At 41.7% G+C, this 27,715-nt stretch overlaps 1 protein-coding gene across 2 annotated transcripts; it reads left to right on the top strand.

Annotated features, from left to right (window-relative positions):
• Positions 1-26: 26 nt before the first annotated feature.
• On the top strand, positions 27-27,715 carry GALNT15 (polypeptide N-acetylgalactosaminyltransferase 15). Of its 2 annotated transcripts, none has more exons than XM_049797953.1 (11): positions 27-53; positions 997-1,542; positions 7,100-7,266; positions 7,916-8,120; positions 16,891-17,058; positions 17,659-17,776; positions 18,564-18,758; positions 22,457-22,588; positions 23,665-23,766; positions 24,629-24,769; positions 25,697-27,715. In XM_049797953.1, the coding sequence occupies exons 1-11, from the start codon at positions 28-30 to the stop codon at positions 25,841-25,843; spliced, it is 1,947 nt and encodes a 648-aa protein (XP_049653910.1). In that variant the 5' UTR covers position 27; the 3' UTR covers positions 25,844-27,715. The 2 variants fall into 2 exon arrangements, with proteins under 2 accessions (XP_049653910.1, XP_049653912.1); XM_049797955.1 differs by lacking the exon at positions 27-53 and adding an exon at positions 499-790.

The raw sequence follows: 27,715 nt of genomic DNA, 5'->3' as shown, positions 1-27,715 counted from the left end.
GCTTGTTCTACAATACCAAATTTATGGATGAGAAGAAAACTTCAGTCTGCCAGGTGATAATTTGGCATCCTTGTGTCAGTGTTAAAATCCCTACAGCTGTAAATATTTATTGAATAGGAAATATACTCATATACTCCAGCTAGCACAGTACCATATGAATAACTCTAACCTTAAATAAATCATGTGCACTCCGTCTTTTACTCAGTTTATAAAATTCTTGCTTCTTGCTCTGAGCATTCTTCACTTAATACGGCTATTCAGAAGTAGAGTGATTCGTGGTGTGCCTTGATTTCTTTTCTAATACAATGTTTTGCTTCTTATATTTCACCTCCTACAGCTTTTGCAAAGTTTTGATTTGATAGGACAAGAACAGTGAGGGCATTAGGACCAAGAGAAAGACGCACACATTGCTCTGTATTATGTCTGGCAAAGTGCTTCCTGACTGAGTGCCGTAGTTATATGTGAAACAAAGTCAGGGACCGACTAGTTCTCATCTGTTGATCACAGTTAACTTGAAGCCTCTGAACGGGGGAGAGCTGTCAGATCTGCTTTCAGAGATAAGGCGCTTCAATCCAGGCAGCAACTGGAAACTTTGAAGAAGCAGGATTTACACTGGAGGGAAACTATAAGAAATGGAATTGATTTTTACTTAGAATTTTAAAAGGAAAAAAAAATCAAAACTTGAGTTACTCTTTTCATCAGCTAAACATGCGCTTTCCGAACTAAGCTGGGACTCTGTATAATAAAGGATCTACTTTATCTCACTGGATCCATGCTACGTTTTACTACAGTAAGTGCAATATTAGTAGGAATGTTCTATTTTGTCTGTAAATAGAGAGGAAAGCATGAAACGGCATCAGTGAAATGCTAGGGGAGGAAAAAAATCCTCTTGGCAGATAGTGAAAACCAGGGCTTTGCTGCAACCCGAGGACTGGAGTCTGAGAAAGATCCAAGTGATATTTAACATGACCATCTGTATCGTTTTGTCACCAACAGTATGTTCTTGAGGAAGAAGTGCAGATATGGATCACGTAAGCTGCAGTTTCTCTTGTTGCTGCTGATGCTGGGCTTTTTGCTACTGATGGTTACAACGCTGAATCCACCACCCAGCAACCAGAGCAAGGAAGGGACTTTCCAGCCCGTGGAGTTCAACCTCCGGGAAGGGTATCAGATGGACTTCGCGGAGACCCAAGAGATGCTGGAGACCCAGGAGGAGAGCCAGCAGTATTACCCTTTGGATGGGCTCTCACCTTTCCTCTCCCTGCGGGAGGATGAGTTGATCGTGGCCATCGTGTCGCCCACCGGCAAAAGGAACCACAGCAAGGCCAGGAAGGGCTATCGCGTGGTGAAGCAGCAGGGCAGGCGGCCAGAGGGGAAGGCAGAGGGGGACCCGGACTCCCAGCTCCTGTCCCTTCCTCTGCAGGCTGGGGCAGGGGCTGCTGCGGGAGAGCGGCCGCTCGGCCTGGAGACCCATGGCTTTAACGAAGGGCTCAGCGAGCGGATCTCTCTGCGCAGGGAGCTGCCTGAGGTACGACACCCGTTGTAAGTAAAACAGCCTATTTCATTTCTGGGAGAAAACTTGCCTCTTTCCCCGTCACCACCACCACCACCACCCCCCCACCCCCCACCCCCCCGTGAACCTCTCCTCCTCCAAACCCCGCGTCTTTCCTGTCAGACTCTCCCCTCCGGCTCGGGATAACGTCTTTCTCCGCGCTGTGCGAGGAACACACCCCCGTTCCTCAGAGCCGGGTACGCTCCCGGCCTCCCTCCTGCGGCCCCGGCCCCGCAGCCGGCGGCAGCCCGAGCCGCCCCAGCCGGCTCCCGCAGGCACCCCGCGGCTGCCCAGCCCCACGGCCGCCCCCGCCCTGGGCCACAGCCCCGGCCCTGGGCCACAGCCCCCGCGCAACCCCGAGCCCGCGGCAGGTGCCGCCGGAGCCAAGCAGAGGCTGCACGAAACACCGGCGGGCGTTTCAGCCCCTCCGGAGCCGACAGGCGGCAAAAGTAGGGAGGGAGGGAGGCAGCTACGGCTTCCTGGGGGCACCGGCTCAGAAAGGGGAACACGAACGAGCGCGCCGCCACCCAGCTGACGGCCTCTGTGTGCCGTTACCTGCGCCTCCCCCACACCCTCACCGCGGCGACAGGGCGGCCGGGACGCGGCGCCCCGGCCCGGCCCGGCCCGTCACCACGGCAACGGGGCGCCCTGAGGGCGGGCGGGCGGGTGGGCAGGCAGGCGGCAGCGGCCCCTGCCGGCGGCCGCGGCGCCCTCCGCCGCAGCAGGTGCCGGGCGGCGGCAGGGGGGTGGCTCGGTGCGCCCCGGTGCCCGCCGCTTCTCCCCCCACCCCCCCCGGAGTTGTCTGTCTGTCCGTCTGCTGGGGCTGGGAAGGGAATCCGCACGGCGAACGGGTTGCCGAGGGCCTGCGGGGTCGTCGAGCGGGAAAGGCGGCTGCCCCGCTCGGCCAGGCCCCGGCCCCGGCCCCGGCCCCGGCCCGCCGGCTGCGCCTGCCGCCGGCCCGCTCTGCGGTAAGGGGACGAGCAGCTGCGGGGAGGGATTGGGGCAGGGGGGAGCGAGCGGCCGCCCCTCCGCTGCCCGCTGCCACGACTCGCTTTAAGGAAGGCCCCAGCGATCTCTTCATGGTGGGCCTCTGCCAGGCCTGTGCGGTCGCTGGGCTTACGGGGTGATGAAGGAGTCAGGAATGGGGGCTTTCGGCTTGCTTAGTATAGGTGACCCGACAAACACTGAAAGGAAGCTCCTGGGAGGAGGAAAGGTGGAGATCGGCGTCTCTGACCAGACCTGCCAACACCACCGCAGCTAGCAGCAGCCAGGCTGTAAGGCCCCATCGAACAAGCCTTGTGTTGAGTTTGAAGCCCGGAGACTTGAGAGCCAGTTACCCGGACAGCCCAGGAGGGGCAGGTCATCACGCTTGTTAAAAAGGGGCTGAGGTGTATCTATCTGAGGGAAGGGGATGTGGGTGGGTATCTTTTTTCCTTGCCTCCTGTAACGAAAGCTATTGTAGCTTTCCCCCAGGACACAGTGGAAAGATGTGCCAGAAAACAGTTTAAGAAAGACAGAGAATATATCTGGTATTTTTTTCTAGTGGTCATTTCCACATGTTTAAAGACAGCTGGTGGCTATAATTTAAAGGGACAATCTTAAGGAAAGAGAAGTGAAACTGTTTTCTACATTTGCTGACTAGGTTCAGTGTTAATTTGGGTAATTCCATTGAATAATGAAATGCTGATATTAATTCAGTTATTTTTCACCATGCTTCACTGGCAACTCTTTGAACTATGTAATGTTCAAAGGAGGAATGATGACCGTGGTTTACTGCCTGTGATGTGAGCCAAAAAACAGTTTTACTTTGGCAGCTGAAGGGCCATCCAACAAGAGACAGGTTTAGTTAATACTAATCTTGGTAAGATTTAAGCCAAGGTCTTAGAGCTCTTGGATGGGTTTTCCTGTCTGACTAGTTACTGCCTAAAGAGCTATCAACACCACAGTTTATATAGCCCAGATTGAAACCACAGATCTGAACATCTGAGGCTTCGCAGTTGTTCAGATCTAAATCCAGATCATAAACCTGCAGCAGAGGTCTACCTCTAAGCCAGTCCTGTCCTTTATGGCCCAACACACAAACCACAGTGATATTTTTAAGGTGTAATTTCCTCTGGGGACCCACCTCGCAACTGTGTCAGTCCAGTTTTATAGCAGTGTAAAATGAGAGTAAACCAGTAATGAATCAGATTGTCTATTACTCTATTCTGTTTGAATCATGCTGCTCCTAATAATGTCTGTTACTATTTAGTTGGAGAGAACCCAACCAGTTAGAGGCATTTCAGTGGGTTAGCTCCATGGACTCGGTCTCTCTCATTTCACTTGAAATTAGACAGCAAATACTTCACACCAGAAGCTATGCCTACTAATTGTGAAGCACTTCCAGATACTGTAAAATAAGGCCGGCCAAACTTCACACTTGCATACTTCATGTTTACTCTTAAACCGGAGTGTAAGATACAAGGTAAATGCCATAAGACATACTTAGCTGCCATTCCTCAGAAAATCACATAAAGAGGTCTGTTGTGCTTTGCGTTGGAGCAATGAGCAGCATAACTACAGTTTTTTTCTTATGTGAACAGTACAGAGCTCTGCTGGAAATAAACCAGAGCCTGCGGGCTGGGCTCTGCCTTGACAGCCTGGGATCCAACTTCCTCACCTGGAAAGCAATACTTTGGACCTCTCTCACCTGACCCCAGCTTCTAACATAACCCACATCTCTTTGCATGACTTTCCAGTTGAATGTTTTGTGCTACTTTTCAGAAAGTAGGTGCATAAAACGGTCTCTTCCAGCGCTCCTACTGATCCCACAGTAAAACATACCCCAACAGATGAATCGGGTAGCTAGTTTTGCCCCATTTACTTTGAATACCAGTTTTGACACAGCCAGGGTTTCTGGGTGAAAAAGCCTAATAACTTGTCCAGTTGTACTAGAAAGTTGTTCTGCATCAAGGCTAATCCTCTGAGGTACCTTCATCCCTCAGAGTGCTTTCTGCTGCTATCAGTTGGTCCAGGTGCTGCTTACACCCTCCTGGGACAGTGGACCTAAATCAAGCCTGCCATTGTGACTTTTGTGATGGGGGTTCTGCCCAAAAAGAGATCCGTTTTCCTCTCTTGGGCTTGAGTGTCAAAAGTATCCAGGCAAAGAGGAACTCACAATGTATCTTAAAAGGTTTTAAGTTTCATTAAAAAAGTATAGCTTCCACCTGAGTGCTCTTGGGACCTGAATCTCAGTGAGACATTTTCCTGAAGGTGAGTGGGAGTCCCTGTCAGCAGTGTCTTTGCCATGTCAGAATTGCTCTCCTGTTCATTGCTGCATGTGACAATCCCTTATTTTTCACAAATTGGGTTAAATCACTATGTCTTATATCAGTCACAGCCCTGACTTTTTGAAATGCCAATTTATGATGGACAGTCTATGAAACTGCTCCAAATTACAGGGAAGGTATTTCGGTATACCAGTACCCTTTTGCATTTTCCAGAAGATTAGATATCTGTATTGCAAGTCTTTGCCAATCTCCATGGCAACTAAACACTCGCCACCTAGGTTATGTATTCAAGTACAGTTATTTTCAATTCTTTTCCAATTAAGATTCCACAACAACCTTATTTTTTTGCTATAACCACAGTACTAGCAACAAGGCATTGTAGTATTATGGCACCAAATATAGGTGCTTATAGCTGTACTGAATGTTCCTGATTGGAAGCTGCCTTATAGTAAAAGGGCTCCATCAGATCTTCACTTTTCTTAATTACCTCTAGATTCTTGTGCCTGCAAATACAAACACTGCCAAGTCGTGACAGTATCCTTGTCTCCATCCTGCTGAAAATGGAAATTATCCCATATGAAACTGTGAAATAACAACATTGTTGATTACAGAAAATTAGCAAACCAAGGACAACATAGATGCATTACAATGTAAAAATCATCAGGAAAATTTGCCTCTCCATACAAAAATATATTAATGTGAAATGTTATAAACTATAATAAATTATTATAATTGTGCTAATTTTAAATTTATATTCCCAGAAGTGTATCTATAGTATTCATTTATTTGTATTTGTTATTAAATCATTCAGACTATGGATTCTCTTAAATGATAAGCAGCTTTTGTGTCTGAATAGTGTCTAGCATCCTAGGGCCTCAGTCCATGAATAGAAGCACTAAGTAAAATGGTAATAAACATAGCAATATTAAAATGATATCCTTTACATGAGCTTCTGCTGAGTAGCTAAATGTTTAACAACCACTGTAAAATCTGTATGATGATTTGCTTGACAATACAAAAATGCTGAAATAACAACGGGCCACATTCAGCCAATTCTGTAATTCCTTGAAGAAGTTCTTGCTGCTGGAGATTGAATGAATTAGGAAACTGAACGACTGCTACTCAGTTAATGGAAAGATTTTAAAATGTGTTTTCTAATGTAGGCAAAGCAGATATATAGGCACAGTCTTTGCACCTCTACAACGGGCATTTGAAGGCCTTTTCTGGAAAACCTGCATCCTCATGACAGTATAGTGTGTCCTGTGTCTCTGAACCAAGACTGGTACATCAGAAAACACTTTTTGTCATGAATGCGATTTGTAGATCCTTTATTTACATTTATGAAACAGCCGTTGTTTGATGAGGGAGGGTTTATAGTTTTCATACACAGTTTCTGTGAGGATGAATAGGAAGTAGTTTTCATTCTTAAATGCTTGAGTTGCCAAAGCAACATCTAATTCACTGTAATTTTGATGGAAGTTGTTTCAGTGTCATGGGTGAAATTTTGGCCCCATGGAAAACTGAGGAGCCATGGGCACACCATACAGTGACTCATGCAGCCAGGTGTCTTGCAGTAGATTGTGTCAGTACCTGGAGTTGTAAAGCAGGTAACAGAAAATGGCACAGAGAGAATCTACCCAGTTGGGAGCCTCATTCATCAGTGATTCGTTTTCATTGGAAAAAGCAACCTGTACAAACTTTATAGGGAAAATAGATTTACTTTCCTAAATGTATCTTTATTTGTTTTCATTGGCCATGTAAGGATGCATTTCTTTCCTGTACAGGCTCCATTCATTAGGATCTTGGTCAGGCAGTCCACAGGTATACTGATCTGTTGTGCAGATGAGTTATTTTACTTGTTAGTCTTAAAGGTACTGCATTTCACTTTTCTCTGTTACTTGAGAAAGTGTGGAAATTGGTGGAGGCTGACTGGCCTGCTTTATACCCCTCTCTGCTTTGTTTAATTGTCTTTTCAGTTTTTCTTTACCTTCTGGACCATTTCTGTTTGGGGTCTGTGTTTTGAGGAAGCCCGAGCAGAAAAAAGTATCTTAGAACATAGCAAAACTTTACTGTTTTTATATTTTAATTTTTATAGTGTCATTCCCATATATTCACTTTGTATTCCAGCCTTGGACACCTTAATACTTCCATTTCTTCCTTAGAAGTGAGCTGAGACCTTAAACTGCTTTCCATCCCTGAAGGTTACAACTTCGCTCTGAGAAAAAAGTAGCCACTTGTACCAGTGTTTCCAGTGTCTCCCTCATTTGATCCCATGCAGGTGCCTACAGCAAGAATATGACTCCAGTCTGCCTACTGCTAGTGTCATCATCTGTTTCCATGACGAAGCCTGGTCTACTCTGCTGAGAACTGTGCACAGCATTATGGACACAGCCCCAAAGGCCTCCCTTAAGGATATCATCCTAGTCGATGATCTCAGCCAGCAAGGTAGCCCCAATTTCTCTGTACATGAGCTCTTTTTTTCCAAAGCTTCAGGGAAGAAACTGTCCTCCTCCTGGAGCTGGCTGCCAGGTTTCACTCTTCCATCCCTAGAATTCAGTTTAGCCTTTCAACTTTGAAATATGTTTCTTTTTTCCCCATCATTTCCAATCACTCTGAAATTTCTTGCTTTAAAATAAGATCACAGTATGCAAATCTTAGCCCTCCCACTGCACCAGATCTGCTGTAATAATTTCCAGACTTGGACTTTGGCTGAAGCATAGAGTGGAAAACTCCACATTGCTAAAGTAATCCAAAGTGCTTGGGAAAGCCAAACACCTGTAGTATCTCACTCTGATCTGCACCTTTTATGAGATGATGAGAGCATCCACCTTTTGCTGAAAACAGGAGAGGAGGCTATTAAATTTCCCACAGGAATAGCTTCACGCCTAGTGAATCTCAGTTTCCATTAGTCTCTGCTTCTCTTTGACATTATGCTGCTGTGGGAATATTTGGAACATGGCCTACTTGGCTAGGTGAAACAAATGCCCCCAAAACATTTTACCAGCAAGAAGTAGCATCTCCTACTACCTGTTCCTTTTCTGTAACAGCTTCAATCAAAGCTAAAACATTTCAGTGACCATTCTGTTTCTGACAGGGCCTCTGAAGTCAGCTCTGAGTGAATACATCTCTAAGCTGGATGGTGTGAAACTCATCCGGAGCAACAAGAGGCTTGGAGTCATCCGAGGTCGGATGCTAGGAGCTGCACGGGCAACCGGGGATGTGCTCGTCTTCATGGATTCACACTGCGAGTGTCAGAAGGGATGGCTGGAACCCCTCCTAGCCAGGCTGTCCAGCAATCGGTAAATATCCCTGTGACCTCTGAGGTCCCTACATATGCTAATTCCTGCTGAAAGAGATGTACTTGGAAAGATCTGGTATTTTTTTATCCTCTCTTGATTACCTTCTTCCTTCTGGTCACATTGCTTTTATTTTCTACCTTATCACCACATGCATCAGTCTGATACGTGGGAAGCAGGATAGGTCACACAGCTGATAAACCTCCCTTCACATCCAGTATCACTGAACTGTCAGAGTTTGTATCCAGTTAGAGCTGTAAGAAGGCTTCCTGGTGGTGTGAATTAAAAAGGTTGCGGTCTCAAGCTGTTTGTAAATTGGCAAACATCCACCAGAGAAACTACTGCAAGACTCTATTTTTACTTTTTAGCTGTCTCAGTGCTGAAGCTAAGGATAAAATGCTTTGTCCTCCTGAGCCAGTTTGGCTACATACCAATGTCACCTGTACCGCTGAGCTCACCTATGCAGTCCCCAAGTCCTTCAAAGAGATTAAATCCCTGCAAATGTTTCAAAAATTACATAACAGTAAATCCTTTATTAAAGGGACTTTTCTGACAGAAAAATTTGTACATTAACTTGTCTATCATTACCCATAAGCCACTTGGGAAAAAATGAATAATTGCTAGAGGGGGTACAAGAAAAAAAAACCTTTAAAACTCTTACCAGACCATTAAATAGTCACACTAAAGACCTTCAAAGGCTGTTCCCAGGCACTGGAACAAGCTGCTTTTATGGCTGATTATGTTTGCTTATAAGAGAATTAATGTGAGTTTTTAGAAATTATGACATCATTCAGATGAAAACATTAAGAATACTGAAAGCAAGAGTAATGCTGCCCTAGGATGTCAGGAATATTCTTTTCTAAAAGGTCCTCCTTGAAAAGCAGATTATTTTTTGTCTGCTGACTTCTTAGATGGTTTATTATGAATATCCTTCATGATTCTTCTGCCTTGAGCTATAGTCTATTGTTAATGTTCATGCAAAACTCCTATCTGTATCAATTGGCCGGTCCTTATTCAAGGCTGTATTTGCTGAAACTAAAAAAAGTTACAGAAAGTCTCAGAGGAGAGCTATAGTGAAGGGAGAATTACAATGGCAAGAGAAAAGTTAGGATCCCACCACAAGTGTAGTGATTCACCGTCAAAAATTATTCCTGCTGAGGGAATGCAAAGCCACCAAGCCTACCATCACTCTGAGATTTCTGTAGCACTGTCACCAGGGGGTGAGAAAGGGATTCTCTTCCTCTGTAGGGCCCATATGCTCATTTGTTCTTCCAGGAGGGCAGAATTTAACACTGAGTAAGCAAATGGCTAATTGGATCAATGGACCAAAGGTGGAAGAGTGTTTGGATAATAGTATGGGCTAAGCCACCCCTTTCTGTATGCTGTACCAGTCACTATGTCTGACTCTGCAAGCTTTGTCACTGCTAGTGTGGAGAACCTGTGCCATTCTCCAGTGCACAGGAAGAAATGCTCTAAGGCATCTGGCAATCACTTTCCCTCACTGTTCCTCTTTCCCTAGCTGAAGAATGATGATAATAACACTGACCTGATAAGGAAGTTCATTCATGATTTTTCCTAAATTGCTTGTAATGCTTGCATCGAGATCACTATGGAAATGTAAAGCATTAGCATAGTCAACTTGGCTTCATTTAGCAGCTGAGGAGCTGTTAAATTGAATCATGTGCACTCCCTGAGACTACCTCAATGAGGAACGAACAGTGAAAAGAAGCTTACAGTGACTGGTGAAATATCCATCTTTCCTCTTCTTAATGTACCAATCAAGCTGCAGCTCATGCACTTTTGCTGGAGAGACAAGATGGGAAAACACTTAATCACCTGTACTGAGTTGCTTGCTGGCAAGATAAAATGCAGCTTTTCCAAAGCTCAAAACTTTGCAGGAGCTTAATGGAGCTTGAGGGAGATTTTAACTTTGAAAATTGTGATTAAGCCTAATTTTCTAGGCTCCGGATCAGATCTACCACTATTATTGTGACCTGTCTTAGAGCAATGTCCAGAGATCCTTGCCCAAACTGAGGCCTTACTGTGATTTGAACATACTCACAAAGAGGGAGACACCCCCAATTTTTAGTAGCCTGTAGTAATGATGGACAGGACAAACATGAGAAAAATCTGAATTTTACAGGTATGGAAGTATTTGACAGATATTTGACTTGCTCTGGGTGATGACATTTCATCTCCCTACATCATGGTTTTATTCACTAATCCAGTCAAAATTATTTTTCCCAAAAGTATTAAGTCTTTCTAAAATCATTACACATGCATTTATGGGCACCTTGACTGGGACTAGTTCTGTGAACCATACCTAACAAATTGACTGGGAAGCTGTGCATCAGCTTAGTGTATCGCCTAGAGAATGGTTCAGTGTTTTGTAAAGCATCACTTGACATTTTGATTATTCAAGGATAAATACCATAGGCACCTGGACAACATTAGAAAACTAGATGAGATGCCCCACTGATCATTTCATTTGACAACTGTTTGTGTTCCAGGCTAATTCCAGGTGAGTAGCATGGTGCACAGTAATGCAGCTGTGCCATTATTACAGGCATCTTTTGAAGGGTTTGCCATTTCCAGAAGACTGCAGGAGACAGCTGCTATTTTGTATTTGGTCCAAAGGCAGAGAAAGGCAGAGGGGGCATATAATGAACTGTGCCATAAAGCTTGAAAATGTTGTTCCTTTAACCTAAAAGCAGCGACCATCATGCTGAAGCAGGATGATTTTTTAAAAAAAGATCCAAAGTGTGGTTCCTGAGAATACTGCATGAAAGCAGAATGAGCCTTGATTATCTCCTTGACAAGGAATTCCACCTCTAAAAAAGGCATGGGCACTATAACTGTGGCAGATGAGTGGCTTGCAAAGGGGTAACTTGCCCTTAGGACCTTTCCCCTGCTCCTCATTGCTAGGGCTGTTTCCCTCTGTTGCTGGTGCACTCCCATACCAGAGCTCAAATATTACATTAGGAAACAGAAGCCTGTGATATTATTACAAGAAGCCTATCTAGTTTCTAAAATTCAACGTGCCTGTACTTAGGTCCGTGATTCTATGTCACTAATCTTTAATGAAAATGCTGTTAAAGAGAATAAGAAATGGACATAGCAGTGGAAAGGTATCTCATTTGCTGTTTGCTCTCATTCAATCCTGAATAGGAGCCTCTGCTTGTAGATACAGGAATAGAAACAAGAGTTCTGCTGTCCAGAAAATTTCTTTGTGGTTCTAGATTTATGGTAATATACTAGAGAGAAGGGAAATGTTTACACTAAAGTTGACCAGCTTCCTCATCTCTTTTCATCTGATTCTCCACTTCTCAGTGGCCCATACCCCAGCTTTTCAAGCTACCAAAATCATAAGCCATCTATTTTCTACCTTATCACAGGCTCAGGGAAGCATGATGTTATCCATCCAGAGCCCACACAACCCGAGCACCTGAACACGTATTTCTGTGCTACTCTTCTTGTTTTGAAAACCTTCCATATACTTCACATATAACAGCCTGCTTCCTGGGACTTTGCTTTTTGCCTGATCCTTTTATGTACTCCATTTGTCAATAACACTCATTTCAAATTCAGTAAATTAATGTTCTGCATTTACATGGTATGTTATGTGAAGAAATGCTATCTCTTTACAATCTTTCATGGTTGATCAGGATCAGTAGGTGACCTATTTTAAAGAAGTTGAGGTAAAGAAACTGAAGATGAGAATCTAAAGCCAAAAGCAAACATTACTGCCAAAAGTAGGAGCAATGAAGATTTAGGCATGATTCATGGCACAGTGCCCTAACTGTCCAGTGTAAAAAGGTATTGGTTTCTCCTACAGATTTTGGTACACCACAAACAATTGGAATATTTTAACAAAAAAGACAGGTTCAAAAGATTATTCTTTTAAATAAAACATTCCCTTAGCACTCTACCTAGCAGAGATTTGAAGTATATGTTTAGTGCTTAGCAAATGAATAGTCTATCAATTCAAGCAGACTGTTCATATGCCCTAAGCTAGTCTGGAGTTGGTCTGTAAGGTAAGTAATCCTTTATACCATAGCTTTACCATTCCTGATCACTGCATTTTATCTTTTTATTAACCCTATCTGATTTCAAATGTTTTGCATTACTGTTTCCCTGAAGACTTCAGCCAGCCAGCAAGGTGCTTTCAGTGAAAATGCAGCATGCTGTGGAATCAGCTTGGGTTCTCAGTTACTCACTGAAGTTTTGACTCTGTGCAGAGCCAGAGAACTTGGACTGCCTGGATTTCCTAGCTGTCTAATTTTTGCAGGGAATGATCCACTCTGAAACTGGTTGAGGAAAATATATAATTTTCATGCTTGTTTTTTTTTTTAATTCCTTCTTATTTAAAGGGAGATTTAAACAGATTAAAATCTGTTCCCTTCCCAGCAAAAGAAAGTATAAATCAATGAAAAGCACTTTCAAAAAACAGTGTATCTAAAACTTCAAAACAGATGTGTTAATTAAATCGGCCTCTCCTCATGTTACTTATTCTAAAAATAGAAAAGAACATAATGTCCATGGTCACTGTAAAGGGTCATGGGAAGACATTTAATTTGCAGTTGTATTTGGCTGAGAAATCCCAAACCAGGAAATTGTTCTTGTTTGGGTTGCTCTTTTTCATGGAATTGTGACCTTTTGTAGTTCATGTGTGTTCCAAGCATTTGAAGTATTCACAAATTAGTCAAATGGTTCAAAGCCTTACTGCTAGTTGTATTTGAATTTCTTGGTTTTTCCTTTCCTTGGATTCCACAGAGTAAAATTAGCAGTAGTTTGCCAGTGTGTGTTTCATTTCAAAGTGCCGAGAAACTGCTGACTGTCTGCCAGTTACCCAGTTAAAAAGAATAGCTAAGAACGCCTTCCAACTTTCAGTTACCTTCTGCTGCAAATTTGCATTTAGAATCACACAAACATCAAACCATGACCGAATATGCAGAAAATTGATCTTTTGTAAAAAAAAGCATTAATACAAAAAGATAGGTAAAGCACTGCTCGATTAAGATTAAAATTGGGCATTGACCAGTTTTCACACAAGATAAAGTTATTGGATTCCTGTATTTGAGATCAGAAGACACTCCCAATATTTAATGTTTTAAGAGTGTATGTTTCTATTGGTTTCAGCAGAGCTACACCAGTTTATACTAGATGAAGATCTAGCATTACACTTACAAATGTACACTTGAAAACTGTTAATTTTGGCATTCTGAAAGAGCTACTAGACTAATAGTTCTGAAGCACAGTTATTAGTTTTTACTGTACGATTTTGTGGGAAAGGAGATTAGATTTTATTTCTTTCTGTTTTATTGTTGAATTTAGACAGGGTAGAATGTGACCTATCCAGTGAGTTATTTTCAGCTGTCTTAAACACTGTAATTTTCCATGTCATAATTTGCTGATAGTTTGGATAATTGCTTGGTTTCCAAACCATCAGAATCCATTACATCAATGCAGGTATTTTTCTTGAATGGCATTGAAGAATCAATGCCCAATGACAAGCAAAGCAAAAGCATACATTAAAAATAAAGGATTATTTCAACAAGAACTACTACTGTGGTGCTTACTTACTGTTATGAGCAATTGCACTGATGCTAGAAGGATTTCAAGTTTTATAATGACAACAAATTTAAGGTGGATCCAAAAGGACAGATTTTAAATAGCTGAAATGATATGAAAATGTAGGATAGTCTGAAATGTCTGGATCATCTGATCCAGAATATATCTGAGCATTACCGAGTATCTGCATTGTCTCCATCTGAACTATCTTGGATATGCACGTGTGGTCTAATCTTCATGGTCAAGATTTTTTGAATGGTTTAGTCTACATTGCCTCCTCTGGCTTCCACTCAAATACACCTTCCTGATATTTCCCTCTTGACTCTGAATTACCCTGGGGTCATTAGTTCCTCAGTCCTGTCTGGATGAGAAAGGATAAACAAATAGCAATAGATAGCATGCATTTCAGCAAGTAGCAACAAACTGAGGTGGGAAGTATACAACTCCAACTACACTCCTAACGAGTTGTCAGAGATACTGGTACGCTGGAGAATGCAGCAAGCTGTAAAAGTTACAATTACAGTGACTTTTCATTTTCTGAAGTTTAGTCTTATAAAAAATCCATTTAACTTGTTAGATGGATTTTTCTCAGCATATCAAAGAAAAAACACCTGCTTGTGTGAGTCCATCAGGTCACTACATTTTAGTAACTTCTAGAAGCAGTTAGTTTCCTTTTCATGCTGTTTGTGAGTAAAGGTTAAATACAGCTTTCAGTAGAAAGTCTCCTGCTGGCTTGAGTTTGAGGTGGTTGCTCCTGTGCTGGATACAAAACTGTATCACAAGGGTATCATCAAGAGAATCAGGGGAGAATATCAGCTTTATTATTTTTAGTATAGTTTCTTTCCATTTCTTCTTGAGTCCTGTGGGAGTGTGACAGCAAATCACTGCCTTAATGTATATGCCTACAAATGTTGCAGATGACCATAAAACTTCCTCATCTATTTATAAACCCAATGCTTGTTTCTAAGAGTACCTATTACTACATATTAAAAAGGCTGGTTTTACACCTGAATGGAGAAATGTAATCACTTCTCTATTTTAAATCTTTCTGCCTTTAGCTCATCATAGGACAGTCTGCTCTTGTTAGGAAACAGAGGAATAACTGAGTCATTTTAGCAGTATCCTCTGCATAGTTCATCTTCATAAAATTCACTGACGATCAGTAGTCTCTGTTTCTCCATGGGCTTCTAAAATTCTCTACAGGAAATGATAACTGTGATAAAACAAAATCTGGAGTTTCCCCCCACCCCAATACTGGAAAAACATTACTCTAGTGATTGTAAACGCAGAGAAGATACATCAAGATTACGTTGACATCACCCAGAGCTACCGTCTTCCTCAGTTGGTTCTGGTCTCTGCCATGGAAAAGCACAAAGGGCTCACTGCGTTGGAGACTCCTGAATGACCTTTCTTCATTGATAGTATTATATTTTAAGCGTCTTTCTCTCGAGGGTGATCTCTGACCAACGTTTAGACCTTTAAAAGAGGAGATAAAAGTCTACTTTTTGCCCCCTAATTGACCATTTCATTTCTCTCCCTCAGTTTTAACAGGAAGTTATTTTCTAGGGAAAGAGCTACTCCAGAATAATTTCCTATATGGATACTCTTACTCTAGAACAAGAGTAATTTTTCGCAGTTTACTTTAATCCTTAGTAAATGTTACTGACTTTTCTCCGGAGGACCTTCTGTCTATAGGCAAGCCCTTACACTGAGACCAGAGGTTATCCCTTTTGCATAACAGAGAAGAAATGGATAGCGTTGTTCTTCAACACTTTTTTTCCTGCAGTCCCTAATAGCATTGCATTTATACTCTGAAAATTTTGAAATGTGATATATCATTGACCTGGAAACAAGGAGCACTGATGGCTCTTCTGAACTGCTAGTTAATTCCAAGATGATGTACAAACACACTGTGAAATACTGTGACGTTTGCCATGGGGAAATGTCTAATACCTCTTCTCAGAGTAATCCAAATTTAACTCAAGTTAGAAATTAATTGGAAGATTGCTGCTTATGGTGCAATGGCTCTGTTCTGGCTCTTAAAAGTAGGTTCCACACTCTGACAGTGCATTTGCAAGAGCATTTTAAGCTTGTGATAAAATACAAACAGAAACTTGCTTATGAAGTCAGTGATAAATGCTTTTGCAAAACAACCAGCAGAGCAAAATAACGGTAAGTGCACTCTTCATTGGCCTGAAGTAACAAACTTATGGAGTGTGTGGAACATTGTCGCGGTTTAACCCCAGCCAGCAACTAAGCACCACGCAGCCTCTTACTCTCTTCCTGGAACTGGAAAAAAATAAAGGTAGAACTCATGGGTTGAGATAAGAACAGTTTAATAGAACAGAAAGGAAGAAACTAATAATAATGATAATAATAATAAAATTACAATAATAATAAAAGTAGTGGGATATACAAAACAAGTGATGCACAATGCAATTGCTCACCATCTGCCGACTGATGCCCAGTTAGTTCCTGAGCAGTAATCCCCCCCAGGCCAACTCCGCCCAGTTTATATACTGGGCATGATGTCACGTGGTATGGAATACCCCCTTGGCCAGTTTGGGTCAGCTGTCCTGGCTGTGTCCCCTCGCAGCTTCTTGTGCCCCTCCAGCCTTCTTGCTGTCTGGGCATGAGAAGCTGAAAAATCCTTGACTTAGTCTAAAGAGTACTCAGCAACAACTGAAAACATCAGTGTGTTCTCAACATTCTTCTCATACTGAATCCAAGACATAACACTATACCAGCTACTAGGAAGACAATTAACTCTATCCCAGCCAAAACCAGGACAAACATCTACAGGAAAATCAAAGGATGGTAAAGTGCGTGAGGCCAAAATAACCTTTTGCTATAAACTTTGCATCCATGCAGTGCCTATAACATCAGAGGTTGGGGCCTCTGTGTGAAGTAACTTTATAAGAATTCTGATGGTTAACTCATAGCAAAATCCTGAATAGCTTTAAATGACAATGCAAGGTACAAGTTATCAATAAATTATTGATTTTTAGATTCCTCACTGCAGGCTCAGTATTCCCATGCACTGAGTACCTGAGCTTCTATCAGCAGGGAAAATAAGGGCACTTAACATCTAGAGGAGTGCTTGTTCTTGACAGTGTCAAAAAGGAGAACCACTGTTTACTAACAGAGTAATGAACTTAATTTGTGCTTTGACTTTGAAAATAAATTATATTGTCTTTTCCAGAAACAGTGTCGTCTCCCCTGTCATAGATGTCATAGACTGGAAGACTTTTCAGTACTATCACTCTGTGGGCCTGCATCGAGGTGTTTTTGATTGGAAACTAGATTTTCATTGGGAACCTGTGCCAGAGCGTGAAGAGAAGGTACGACAGTCTCCCATCAGCCCTATCAGGTAACAGTCCATCAGCCAATATGCCTCTGCTCAGTTCAGCAGCAAAATTGTACAATTTGGGTCACCTTCCAGCTAACAGAAGAGAGTCATGGTTACTTGCATATGCTCAGTTCACATTTTTTGAAGGGATAGGGTTTTGGTTTACACTGAGTTTGTTCAGCCTTTAGTAATTATTCTAACTAGATTGCAGTCATACTTTCAACATGACAAGTATTTTCCACATGTTGAGACAACTAGTATACAACCTGACCAGACAAGGTGTGGAGGTTTGTAGGGAAAGAAGAAGATGGATCATGCAGAGTTAAAAGAGATGTCTAAATCATTATCTGTTTGTCTGTTCATTTGGGTGTACATGTATGTAACATTTCCTACTGTTCTGAGCATTATTTAATAATTCAGCTCTTGGCTCCATTCCCCAAGCAAATCCTAGAATTCAGTTGTCCTTTCTTTTGGTTAGATAACCAATTCATTCAAGCTTATGTGGAGCAGTATTCAATCATTTTGCAATACTATCTCTATGGAAATGGCAGGATTTTCACCCTTCACATAATTCCCTATCCAAAACTGAAGGCGTTCACTCGCAAACTGTTTTCTACACAGGAGTCCTGTGGTAGCTGGTGCAGTGGTGGCCATGGATCGACATTACTTCCAAAACACTGGAGCTTATGATTCTGACATGACCATGTGGGGAGCAGAAAATCTGGAGCTATCTATAAGGGTAAGAACCTTAATTAAACATCAAGCTCTGGCAACTATTGGGCTTTTAAGGAACCTGAATGAAAAGAGAAGAAGCAATTTATAAAAGCAGTTAAGTGCAGAATGTCTCAGGGTATGAAGAATATCACTTTCCTTGCAGAAATCTATCCTCACACTCCATGATCTGTCAGGACTATACAAGAATATGCAGCTGCTGTGAGTTAGGAGCATTATGTCAAGAGAAGGAAGTTTCACTGGCTATCACTATCTGCTGGAGGACAGAGTCACTGGTTTTGGCACCTTCTGAAAGCTGCCTCTTCTTTTTTGGCATGTAACATGCACCAAAGGGAGAGTAGCTTTATTTCTTTGCCAACCTGTAGTTTTAATACTAAATTGTTTACATTAAATTGATTGCATTGATTTTTGCTGAATACAAAGAGTAACTTACATTAAAAAGCAATGAAAATTGCAGACACAAATGGTATAGAGTGTTTAACATCCCAGACAAAAGAAGGTGTGCCCCTAGGCTTCTTTACTACACTGCAGTCTTTGTGCACAGGAAATTATAAAAGCATATAAAAAGCCATACTGGGTCAAATCAAAGGTCTGTCTTGCCCAGTATCTTCTCTGTGTCTCTGTATCTATGGGGAACAGTGTATGAAGAAGCACATAATAATGTTCTTCCTGTTTCCAGGAATGTGCAGATTAGGATTTTCTGAGGCAAAGTCTATAGTAAGAGAGCTTCTCCTTTTTAGATAAAGGTAATCTAAATAAGGTAATCTCCTTTTGTGCCTTCACCTGTGTTTCAGACCTGGCTCTGTGGCGGCTCTGTAGAAATTATTCCATGCTCTCGAGTGGGGCATGTCTATCGAAATCACTTTCCGCATGATTTCTCCTATGAAGAGGCCATCATGAGGAACAAAATCCGAATAGCAGAGACCTGGCTGGGCTCTTTTAAAGAGAACTTCTACAAGCATGACACAGTGGCTTTCTTAATCAGCAAGGTAAAAACATCTGTAGTGTTTTTTTTCTGAGGGAAGGAGTGTGTGTTGAGGTAGGTGAGGGGGGTGGAATAAGGGTGGAGGTGTCTGTGTGCAGTCAAACATACAACATACATGGTGCTGGGGACAGTCTTTTTATGAAACCATCCAGTGAAGAGCTGTCAGATCAGGAAGGAAAGAGAGAGCCTTGTGCCTAGGAGTTATTTGCTGAAGTTATCAGATCTCTTAGAGTATGACTTCTTCTCCAGATGACTCCTTCTTCAGCTTGCCCAACGAGCTGTGATTTACTTTTCCACCTATAGTACATGGAGGGTTGCAGTGCATCTGAAGTGAAAGCTAGTAGCACTGTGTGCTCAAAGGGCCCTCCTAGAGGAGTTATTGTTCATTACTGAAGGTTTTCCTCATGTGATTCATGAGGATATTCAGTAATATTCATGGGCTCGAGGCAAACTGTGGTGTCTCTCCTACTGGAAGGGAAGATATCTGAATGGTCTAGGGACAAAAAAGGTGATTTTTTTCCTGAACTGACAGACATCCAGAAGCAACTGTCTGTAACTGAGAAAGTCAGATTTCAACATAGTCTTTATTTACAAGTTACTTTTTCATTAGAAACGTCATGCAGGCAGCAGTCCAACCTCCAGGGATTTGGATTCTCAGCAGCCTGTATGCTATAGAAAGGCTTGCAGCCAGGTGTGTGGCGTAGCCCTGGCATGCAGCCACACTTGAACCATCTGCAGGCTACACACCATCTAACAGCTACAGAATGGCCACACTTGTTTTTAAGCCACTGTATAATCATTGCAGATGAGGATCGATCAAGGGACTGTATATCCCATGTATTACAAACCACTGGATATTTGTTTATTGGGAGTCATGCAGCTGTGGTTAATGTTGTTAATGTTGTTAAGTTGTTAATAATGTTAAGTTGTTAATGTTGCTGCAGTTCTTGGGAATTCTCTGGCTCCAGTACCTTTTCTTGTAACAATATCCTCTCCTACAAGGCAGTGGACAAACTTGTGAGCAGTTTTCAATGAAAATGTGTCATTCATCTTCCTGTTCATTTAACAATGCCATGCTTTTAAAAGCATGAGAAAAAGATTAACTGAAAATAGTTAGGCAGAGCATGGGTAGATGCTGTGCAAAGTTTCCCATTCAGATTTGCTCTTGCATTTCAGTTCTGCATGCCTCCGTCATTGCAGTGCTGGCTGTCATCTAAGAAAGCCAGATCTAACAGGAGCTGCATTATAGTGGAGAGAGGAAAAGGGCTGTGTGTTGGCGTGGCTTCTCTCCTCTCACCTAGTCTGACTTCCTTACACTCCACCAGTGGATTTGCCTCTCCAGTCAGCCTACTATGCTAATCTTAGAGTCTGAGGCTATCACATTCCTTTTTTTCATTTTATTTTCACTTATTTAAAAAGCTTCTTCCTCCTTGTCTGTGTTGTAGGTTTGAATGCCACTGGCCAGAAGTTCATCAATTGGCTCACAAGGGTTACAGCCATGTAATTGCAAGGAGGATGCTAGGCCAAGTCCTTTACGATGGGCAATTAGGTCTTTAAATCATTTAATAATTTCCTGAAGGCCTTTCTTGTCAACTCAGAAGCAATTTTCTGTACTAAAAACTACAGCCATCAATGATAGAGTTTGCTAGCTTTAAGCAGCCTGACCTTTTTCCTGAGAGTTTAGTCTTGCAAGAATACTTTTAGTACTCCTAAGTATGATGCTCCTTCAAATGATCAATTTTACGATCTCTGTGCTCAGCATACCATGACATAAAAGGCCCTTTCCTCTGCTCCTTTCTTTCACAGCCAATATTTTCAGTATGTCAGTGCAGCGGGATGTTACTCAAAAGACACCAGCAAGCCATGACATTATTGCCGCTCAGCTGCAGATTGGCCCTGCGGGGATTTATTGCACTGAGAGGGTGAGCGGAGCCACCTATTGGCCACTTCCAAAATCTCCGTGAGCCTTGAACGCCGACATTGCCCACTGCAGAAAAAAACTAGTGACCCCCGTTTAGGTTGCTTTAGAAGTCTTCCTGTCTTATGGTCTGAATCTCATCCTGCACAGGATGCCCGTGGTGTGGGCGCTCATGCAGATGAGTAAGGCTCTTCCCAGCTTTCTACTGTTTCAGCCACTGTCTCTTTTTCTCCTTTTCTTGTGCAGCCTTTTTATTTAATTTACAAGCACAGTTTCCTTTCAGATTGGTTTACAGGGATAGTGACTTTCTTTACATTATTTACACCATTTATTCGGCTTCAAATGCAGATTGTAACTAGTATGACAGAATGAGATTTACTGCCATTGCCTTCTTCAGCCAAAGCAGAGTCTCATGAGAAAAATCTCTTTTTAGGGGAGGCATTTTACTTCTCTATTTCCCTTTTCCAAGAAAACCTTATGGGGACAGGTTTGTGTGGTGCTGAATTGCTGAACTTTGTTGTTATGCGTATTGAATCTGAGACTGATACTAAACTATGAGGTTCTCTTTAACATACTGCAACTGTTGAGCTTTGCCTGTGCGGCTTACAGTGGCTGGCAAACAGTGCCACATGACATGATTGATCCCTGCCTTCAGAAACTGATACCTCTCCCTTGATGTCCAAGGCCCTTCATTTATCAGTGTTTTTCAGGCATGTTGCAAAGTCTTTTTCTTTCTTATGGATGCAGAGAAATAGCTGGTCTGAGGAAAAATTATTTACAGGCTATGTACCAATTTTAATTTCTGACGTAGGAATCCAGACCAGTTTCCTGGAATCCAAAACTGCATTTTTAAAAAGTAGAAATGTGAAGGGGGAGATCTACTGCTGGCAAGAGAAAGAGGAGAGAGAGTCTTAAGGGTGGTGAGATATTTTTAGTATTTGGGCACTGAGAGATTTAGAAAAGTGTTTTGTGTTGTTCTGAAACTGAAGGATTAGACAGTTACCTGCTTAGAGTTTTTCAGAACCCTATTAGACATCTTGAGTGCTAAATACCCTCAAATATTCAGACTGTCAGTCCTTTGCAGTGCAGATGCCTGTGGCTGCACCAAGGATTGAAGGCACTTGTCTTTTTTCAGAACAGAGTTGCTACCAGGACAGGTAGGAGTTGATATTGTGTGTATATAATTCAAGAAAACACATAAATCATAGGAAAGGTTTTATGCCTTTATAGCCGCAAAACACATTCACTTACTTGATTTAGTAACTATCAGATAATAATGCGATAGACTATATTTTGGGCTAAATTCTGTCATCACTTACATCCTCTGATCATGGAGGACTGATAATAACTGGGTAATTTTGGCTGTTAAAAGCCAAGAAATTGAATTTTAATCAGCAGGGCAAATTCTTTACTGAATGACAATTTAATGCAATCCCACTGATTGCAGTGCAACAAGTATGAAATTTGGCCCTGACTTTTTTAAATAAAAAGATGACAAAGTCTGACTTATCTTGCAGTATAATAATTTTTAGAAGAAATATTATTTTCACAGTGTATGCTACTTCCATCACAATGCCAGACTAAATGCTGTTTTAGCACAAAGTTGGAGGAAGGCTATCGCTGGTCCTCCTCCTTTGCATTCTCATGAGAGATATATATCAATATCTATAACATGCAGGATAGGGGAGGTGGTAGAAATAATTCCTGTGTAGTCATTTTCACTTCTAACACCTCTCACACAAATACACTAGTAACCTTGTTGTCCCTATGCTTTCTCCATAAAGGCAGAGAAGCCAGACTGCGGTGAGCGTCTTCAGCTACAGAAGAGACTGGGCTGTAGAAATTTCCAATGGTTTGTGTCAAATGTGTACCCTGAACTCTCCCAACCTGAAGACACACCAAGATTCTCTGGCAAGGTAAGAGAAAACACACTATAAAGATTGATTAGTGTTTTTGCATTGTTCAAAGACCCCAGTATCGTTTCCATGTACTAAGTACTCAGTGAACATGGAGTAAGAGGCTGTTCCTGCTTTGAAACACTTACTGTCCAAACAGACAATGCAAGGATGGGAGGAGGAAGAAAAGGACAGAGGAGACAAACAGCTGGTCCAAATTCTCACATAAACAATGAAAGCCAGCCAGGAGCTGAACCCAGATTGTCTGACTCAGTTCGGTGTCACAGCTCAGTGGATCCTAACCTTACGTTCTTTAGGTGCCATTAGTGAAGGAATTGTGTTGCCTCATACAGATAGCAGCCGCAACAGCAGCAGAGATATCTCTGTGCTGACCCATGTGCATGAAGAGAAAAAAGCATTTATTCAGTCTTGCACTTCTCCCAAGGGCAGAGGTGGTAGCAATAGCAGTTCCTTGGCTGACTGTGTAGAGGAGGCAATATTCTCAATGGTTTTTTTTTAAACATGTAAGTTGATAATTATCATTCATTAAAATGTGAATTTATTTCAGGCAGCCTTACTGGAAGGAATTTTGCCCCAACAAGGCAACAAGGTCCACTAATTAAGTCACACTCTGCTATATGTAGCCAGATTTTACTGTGTCCTTTTACTATGTTGTCTCTTCCTTATTATCAAATTTTGCTTGAGAAGGGTGGATCACAGGAATTGTCACTTTTTTTTCTTCTGGAATATTCTGGCTTTTTTTTCTAACTACAGTGTCCAGTTGAAGTGCAATTTTCCATTAGCATAAAAATTTTGACAGATTTATTTTAACTATCATAACAGTTAAAACCACAAGTGGGTGTCTCTAACTTAAATAAAACTCACTGGGTAACACTGACCTTTGATGAGACTCTGCCTTTTATATTAGATCAGTTTGCAAGATCAATATGCAAGATCTAGTCTGAAAGAAAAAATTATTGCCTGAATTATGAGCAAAACCATACATCATAAAGGGATACAACCACAAAAAAGTTGGCTGAAATATATTTTCTTTGTATCTGATTGTGCTTTATTTCAGTATAAACCTTTACTTACAGCTTTACAATACTGGTGTTGGCTTCTGTGCAGATTACAGACCTGGAAGAGCCATTGCAGAAGGCTCTATCAAACTCTCCCCTTGCAGTGACAGTCTCACCCAGGTACTGTATACTTTAAGTATATAGGCACTGTATTAGATCTAGGGAACCATCCAGAAGACAGTCACTGCAACATGTAAATGGCTGGCTTGACATTAATGTAAATACTGATGTGTTCAAAATTAGGCATGTGGTAAGGCAATGATGACCACTCTTCTGCAGCTGTGTGTCATTTGAAAAATGGCAATGTTCCATGTATCACTGAGTCCAGATACCCACACTCTGCTCCAGCAGACATCATTAAGTGCCTATTTGTTAGTATATTTGGTAGTGTTTGGAGAACTGAAAGCCTGGGAGTAAAAAATATATAACGATTCTAGAATAATGGGGATGGGTTTCCTCACTAGTGCCTAAAACTGCAGTTCAGTGCCTAAACTGCAGTCAAAGGCAGGAGGGAAATTCATGTAGGCAGACTCCCAAGTTGGCATTAGACTAGCAAGTTCATGCATTAAGGGAAGCCAAACCAACACAGACCGACTGCAGATATTTACTCCAAGCCCCAAGCAAGTTTTGCTGCTCACACTGAGCTCAGGGTGAGCTGCAGGCACATTTCTAACTGCAATGGGTGCAGACACTGTCAGAAACACCCTTCTGTTCAAATATTTATTAAACTAGAAAATTTTATTATAGGATGGGTTTACTTCATACATAATTACAGTCCACAAAGCCTTTCCTTAGGTAAATAGTTACGCCAGAATTAGCTAGTGTGGGGGGATTGCTTTGCAGGGTCAAGGCTGTCAGGTCTCCGTCACTCATGTCTGGGTTGCATCTTAACAAACATGTACAGGAAATTATTTTTTGAATTAACATTTAAAAATGAATTGGGATGTCCTTCCATCGTTCAAACAAAGCCTCCCTCTTCCAGCACTTTGAATATAACAGCATGAAGGAAATCCGGCTTGGTTCTGCTCCGTTGTTTTGCTTTGATGTCAGACACGGGAAGGTTATCCCTCAAAACTGTACAAAGGAGACAGACAACAGCCACCAGCACTGGGATGTCCAGGAGGTCAGTAGTGACTCTGCCATGAGGGGAAGGCAGCTGATGGTGACTGTGGGGTCACTGGGTGATTGACAGGATTTGTGTGTGGGGAAGGGATGAGGTATTTGAAGGGCAAGTTTCACTCCTGTACCATTTTCAGCCAGGAAATTCAGGATGCCTCTTGCCCATTTACACTGTCTGTGTGCAATAAATTTGGTTTAAAAATACAGGAATCCTACCTAAATTCATATGTCATTGTCTTAAGTGTTTGTCTTACTAGCCTTATAGGAATAGAATCAGAATCAGTGGTTGTGAAAATCCTTGCCCACTTCTTTTGGATAGAGGAAGGGTCTGGGAATCCTGAACCCTGCCAAATGAGAGCCCTTTGGGAGTAGGGGAAACATTAAAATTCCTCCTGCATTGTAAGAGAAGAGCAAACTTCCTATTAGAGGAATTTGGTATTATTCAGTAGACTTCACCCAGCAGAGCAGGAACTCCTCTACAAGACTGAAAAATGTCATGTTCTAGGACAGTCTGGGAAAATAGCAGTTACTGTAGTTGTAGGGATGCTGCAATCCTCTGGTACAGTTCCTACTGTAATTTGTTTTGATTCCTAAGGGAAGCACTGGTCCTTTTGAAATTTTGTGGCCTGTAGTACTGTAGTTGATGCTGATGACAACCTGTACCCATAGGAAACAAATAGTGGTGGAAAAGAGATCTATTGAATTCCGCACCTGTGACTCCTGTCAGCTTCGAAAGGAATTATGAATACTCACCATGCCCTAGACTCAAAGCTAAATGTAGTCATTATGTTTAGAGCAATACTTAAAAAATTTTGAACAACTAGTCATTACTGGTGGTCTATTGTATGTAAAAAGTTTCAGAAACATGGCCTAGCTTTTACTGGAAATCCCTTATTTTTAATTTGTTCTTTCTTCTTCTCTCACCTTGTAGAATGGCATGATTGTCCATGTCCTTTCTGGCAAATGCATAGAGGCAGTGAAGAGTGAAGATGAGAAGGACTTGGTTTTGTGTGTATGCAACAAGAATGCAAATCAGATGTGGCAATTTGAACGTTCCCATGGGCTACATCAGAGATGACTGACAGGTCTCTGTGGAGGTCAAGTCTCCAAAACATTGCTTCTGTTTGGGATTTAAGATACATTTCCTGCATGGACAAGAAAGATGTTTGTGTTTGCTTCAGCATGCAGGGAAGTTAGGAAGGTCTCTCCTTTGAAAGCCTGCTCAAATAGTTGACGCCAGTTCCTGGTTTATTCAGCTCTAGGTAAAATTTCTATTTATTATGTGAAGCAGGGAATAAAGATACTGTGAGCATCAATAGATTCTCAACTCTGCTATTGCAGAAAACAGTTAGGTTTGCCTTTTGAAAGAAACATGGAAAATTGGCTGCCAGACAGCTTGTCTTTAGCATATTCTGTGATTTCTGAGGATACAGGAAAACGAATGTTTGTGAAACTTTTGAAACTGTAAGAGGAAGACAGCCAAACCAGGATAAGAGTTTAGCTTTGTTTTACAGTGCACTCGACTCATATAAAACAAAGTAGGCTTTTATGCATAAAAGTAGTATACGTTTTCACGTGTAATAGCTAAAATTTTGTTTTCCAATTAGCCTGAACCAAATTTCTACCCTCTATGAAATTGCACAGAGCATAAATTAGCACTTAATTAGGTACTAACTGCTCTAATTGACTTGGAATACCAAGAGTCCTCAATGTTTGGCACAGTCCTTCATCCACAGTCTAATTTGGATGGGTGAATGAGGCTGAAATACTAACCTTTTTTGTTTTAATGAAATTTAAGGACAACTCTTCAGGAAACTTTTGTGGAATATGGAAGAAGATTGAACTAGATTAGAAAGAAGTGTAACAACTTCCCTGTGTGTTTTGAAATGGAAGGTATCAGTGGCATCGATTTGCTCTTACAAAGCTATGGGATGAGCTCATTCTTATTCCAGTGACAAAACTGCTGGCTGAAAACAGCAAATGAAGGGAAACAGCAGGTTTCAACTAGGAAGAAAACACTGGCACCTACTTCCACTTGCTTGCAGCCTGAGTTAAGTCTTTCACACTGTGAAAGTAAGTCTTTCACACTGCCAGTTTTAGCCCAAGATCTTTTAGATTCTTGCCGCTGTGGGTCTCCAAGCCGATCCGCAAAAGACAGTAGCATACAAAATTTTCTAAACAAGCTTCTGCAGAGCCTGCATCCCTGCTGACCTCCTGTCTTTCAAAGAAGTGAATGAGAGTTGATGTTAGGTAATGAGAATGGTCTCATACAGTATGCACTAGCAAAGCAAATTTCTATCAGTGTTTTGTTAGGGCGCTTTCAATTTTGGAGTTAGAACCAATAATGATGACACTTTCCAAGAGCCTGCTAAGACAGAAGGACAAAGATTTGGGAGTCTTCCCACATCAGCACCACACCTGATTTATAGTATAAGTCAGTCATAACCATATGTATTTATTAAAGGGGAAGGGCATCATTAATGAAACTTAATTTAGTTTTGAGATTTTTTTCAACAGACAGGAAATTGGGATTTTTTTTGTAAAATGTACAGCACATTGTTTGAACTTCAGAGAAAGGAGGGAATAACAGAATATTCTGCTCGGAACCTTCCAGTCACCTGCTCTTAGTAAATCATAATAAATTGGTTTCAAGCATATAAAATTGGCTACAACAGAAGACATGAACAGCATTTTGTGTTGTGTAGTCCAAAATATTTCTCTGTGGGGGTCTCTGCTTTGAGTGCTACAGATTCCACAGCAGGTTCAGGCATCACTCCAATCACCCTAATTACTGCTCACTCTTCCTTTGATAGTATCAGAATCGAATACCATTTGCTGCTGTATCATTTAAAATCTCCTGTGACATTCTTGAAAATGCTTCAACTTTCAGCTGAAAGGATGGCAGCAACTTCTTCGAGAGCACCAAGTGATCCCTGATCATTGCCCAAAT

Source organism: Accipiter gentilis, chromosome 4, assembly GCF_929443795.1.
Source record: "Accipiter gentilis chromosome 4, bAccGen1.1, whole genome shotgun sequence".
NCBI classification, from domain to species: Eukaryota; Metazoa; Chordata; class Aves; order Accipitriformes; family Accipitridae; genus Astur; species Astur gentilis.
The sequence above is the reverse complement of the archived record's forward strand: the minus strand, read 5'-3'. Positions and strand labels throughout refer to the sequence as shown.

What these genes read in the sequence shown, in the direction of transcription:
- GALNT15 (XM_049797953.1), top strand. Translation starts at nt 28, where the DNA reads ATGAGAAGAAAACTTCAGTCTGCCAG. An exon ending in CACCAAGATTCTCTGGCAAG is followed by an intron (nt 22,589 to 23,664) that starts GTAAGAGAAAAC and finishes CTTTACTTACAG; the next exon opens with CTTTACAATACTGGTGTTGG. An exon ending in AGCACTGGGATGTCCAGGAG is followed by an intron (nt 24,770 to 25,696) that starts GTCAGTAGTGAC and finishes CTCACCTTGTAG; the next exon opens with AATGGCATGATTGTCCATGT.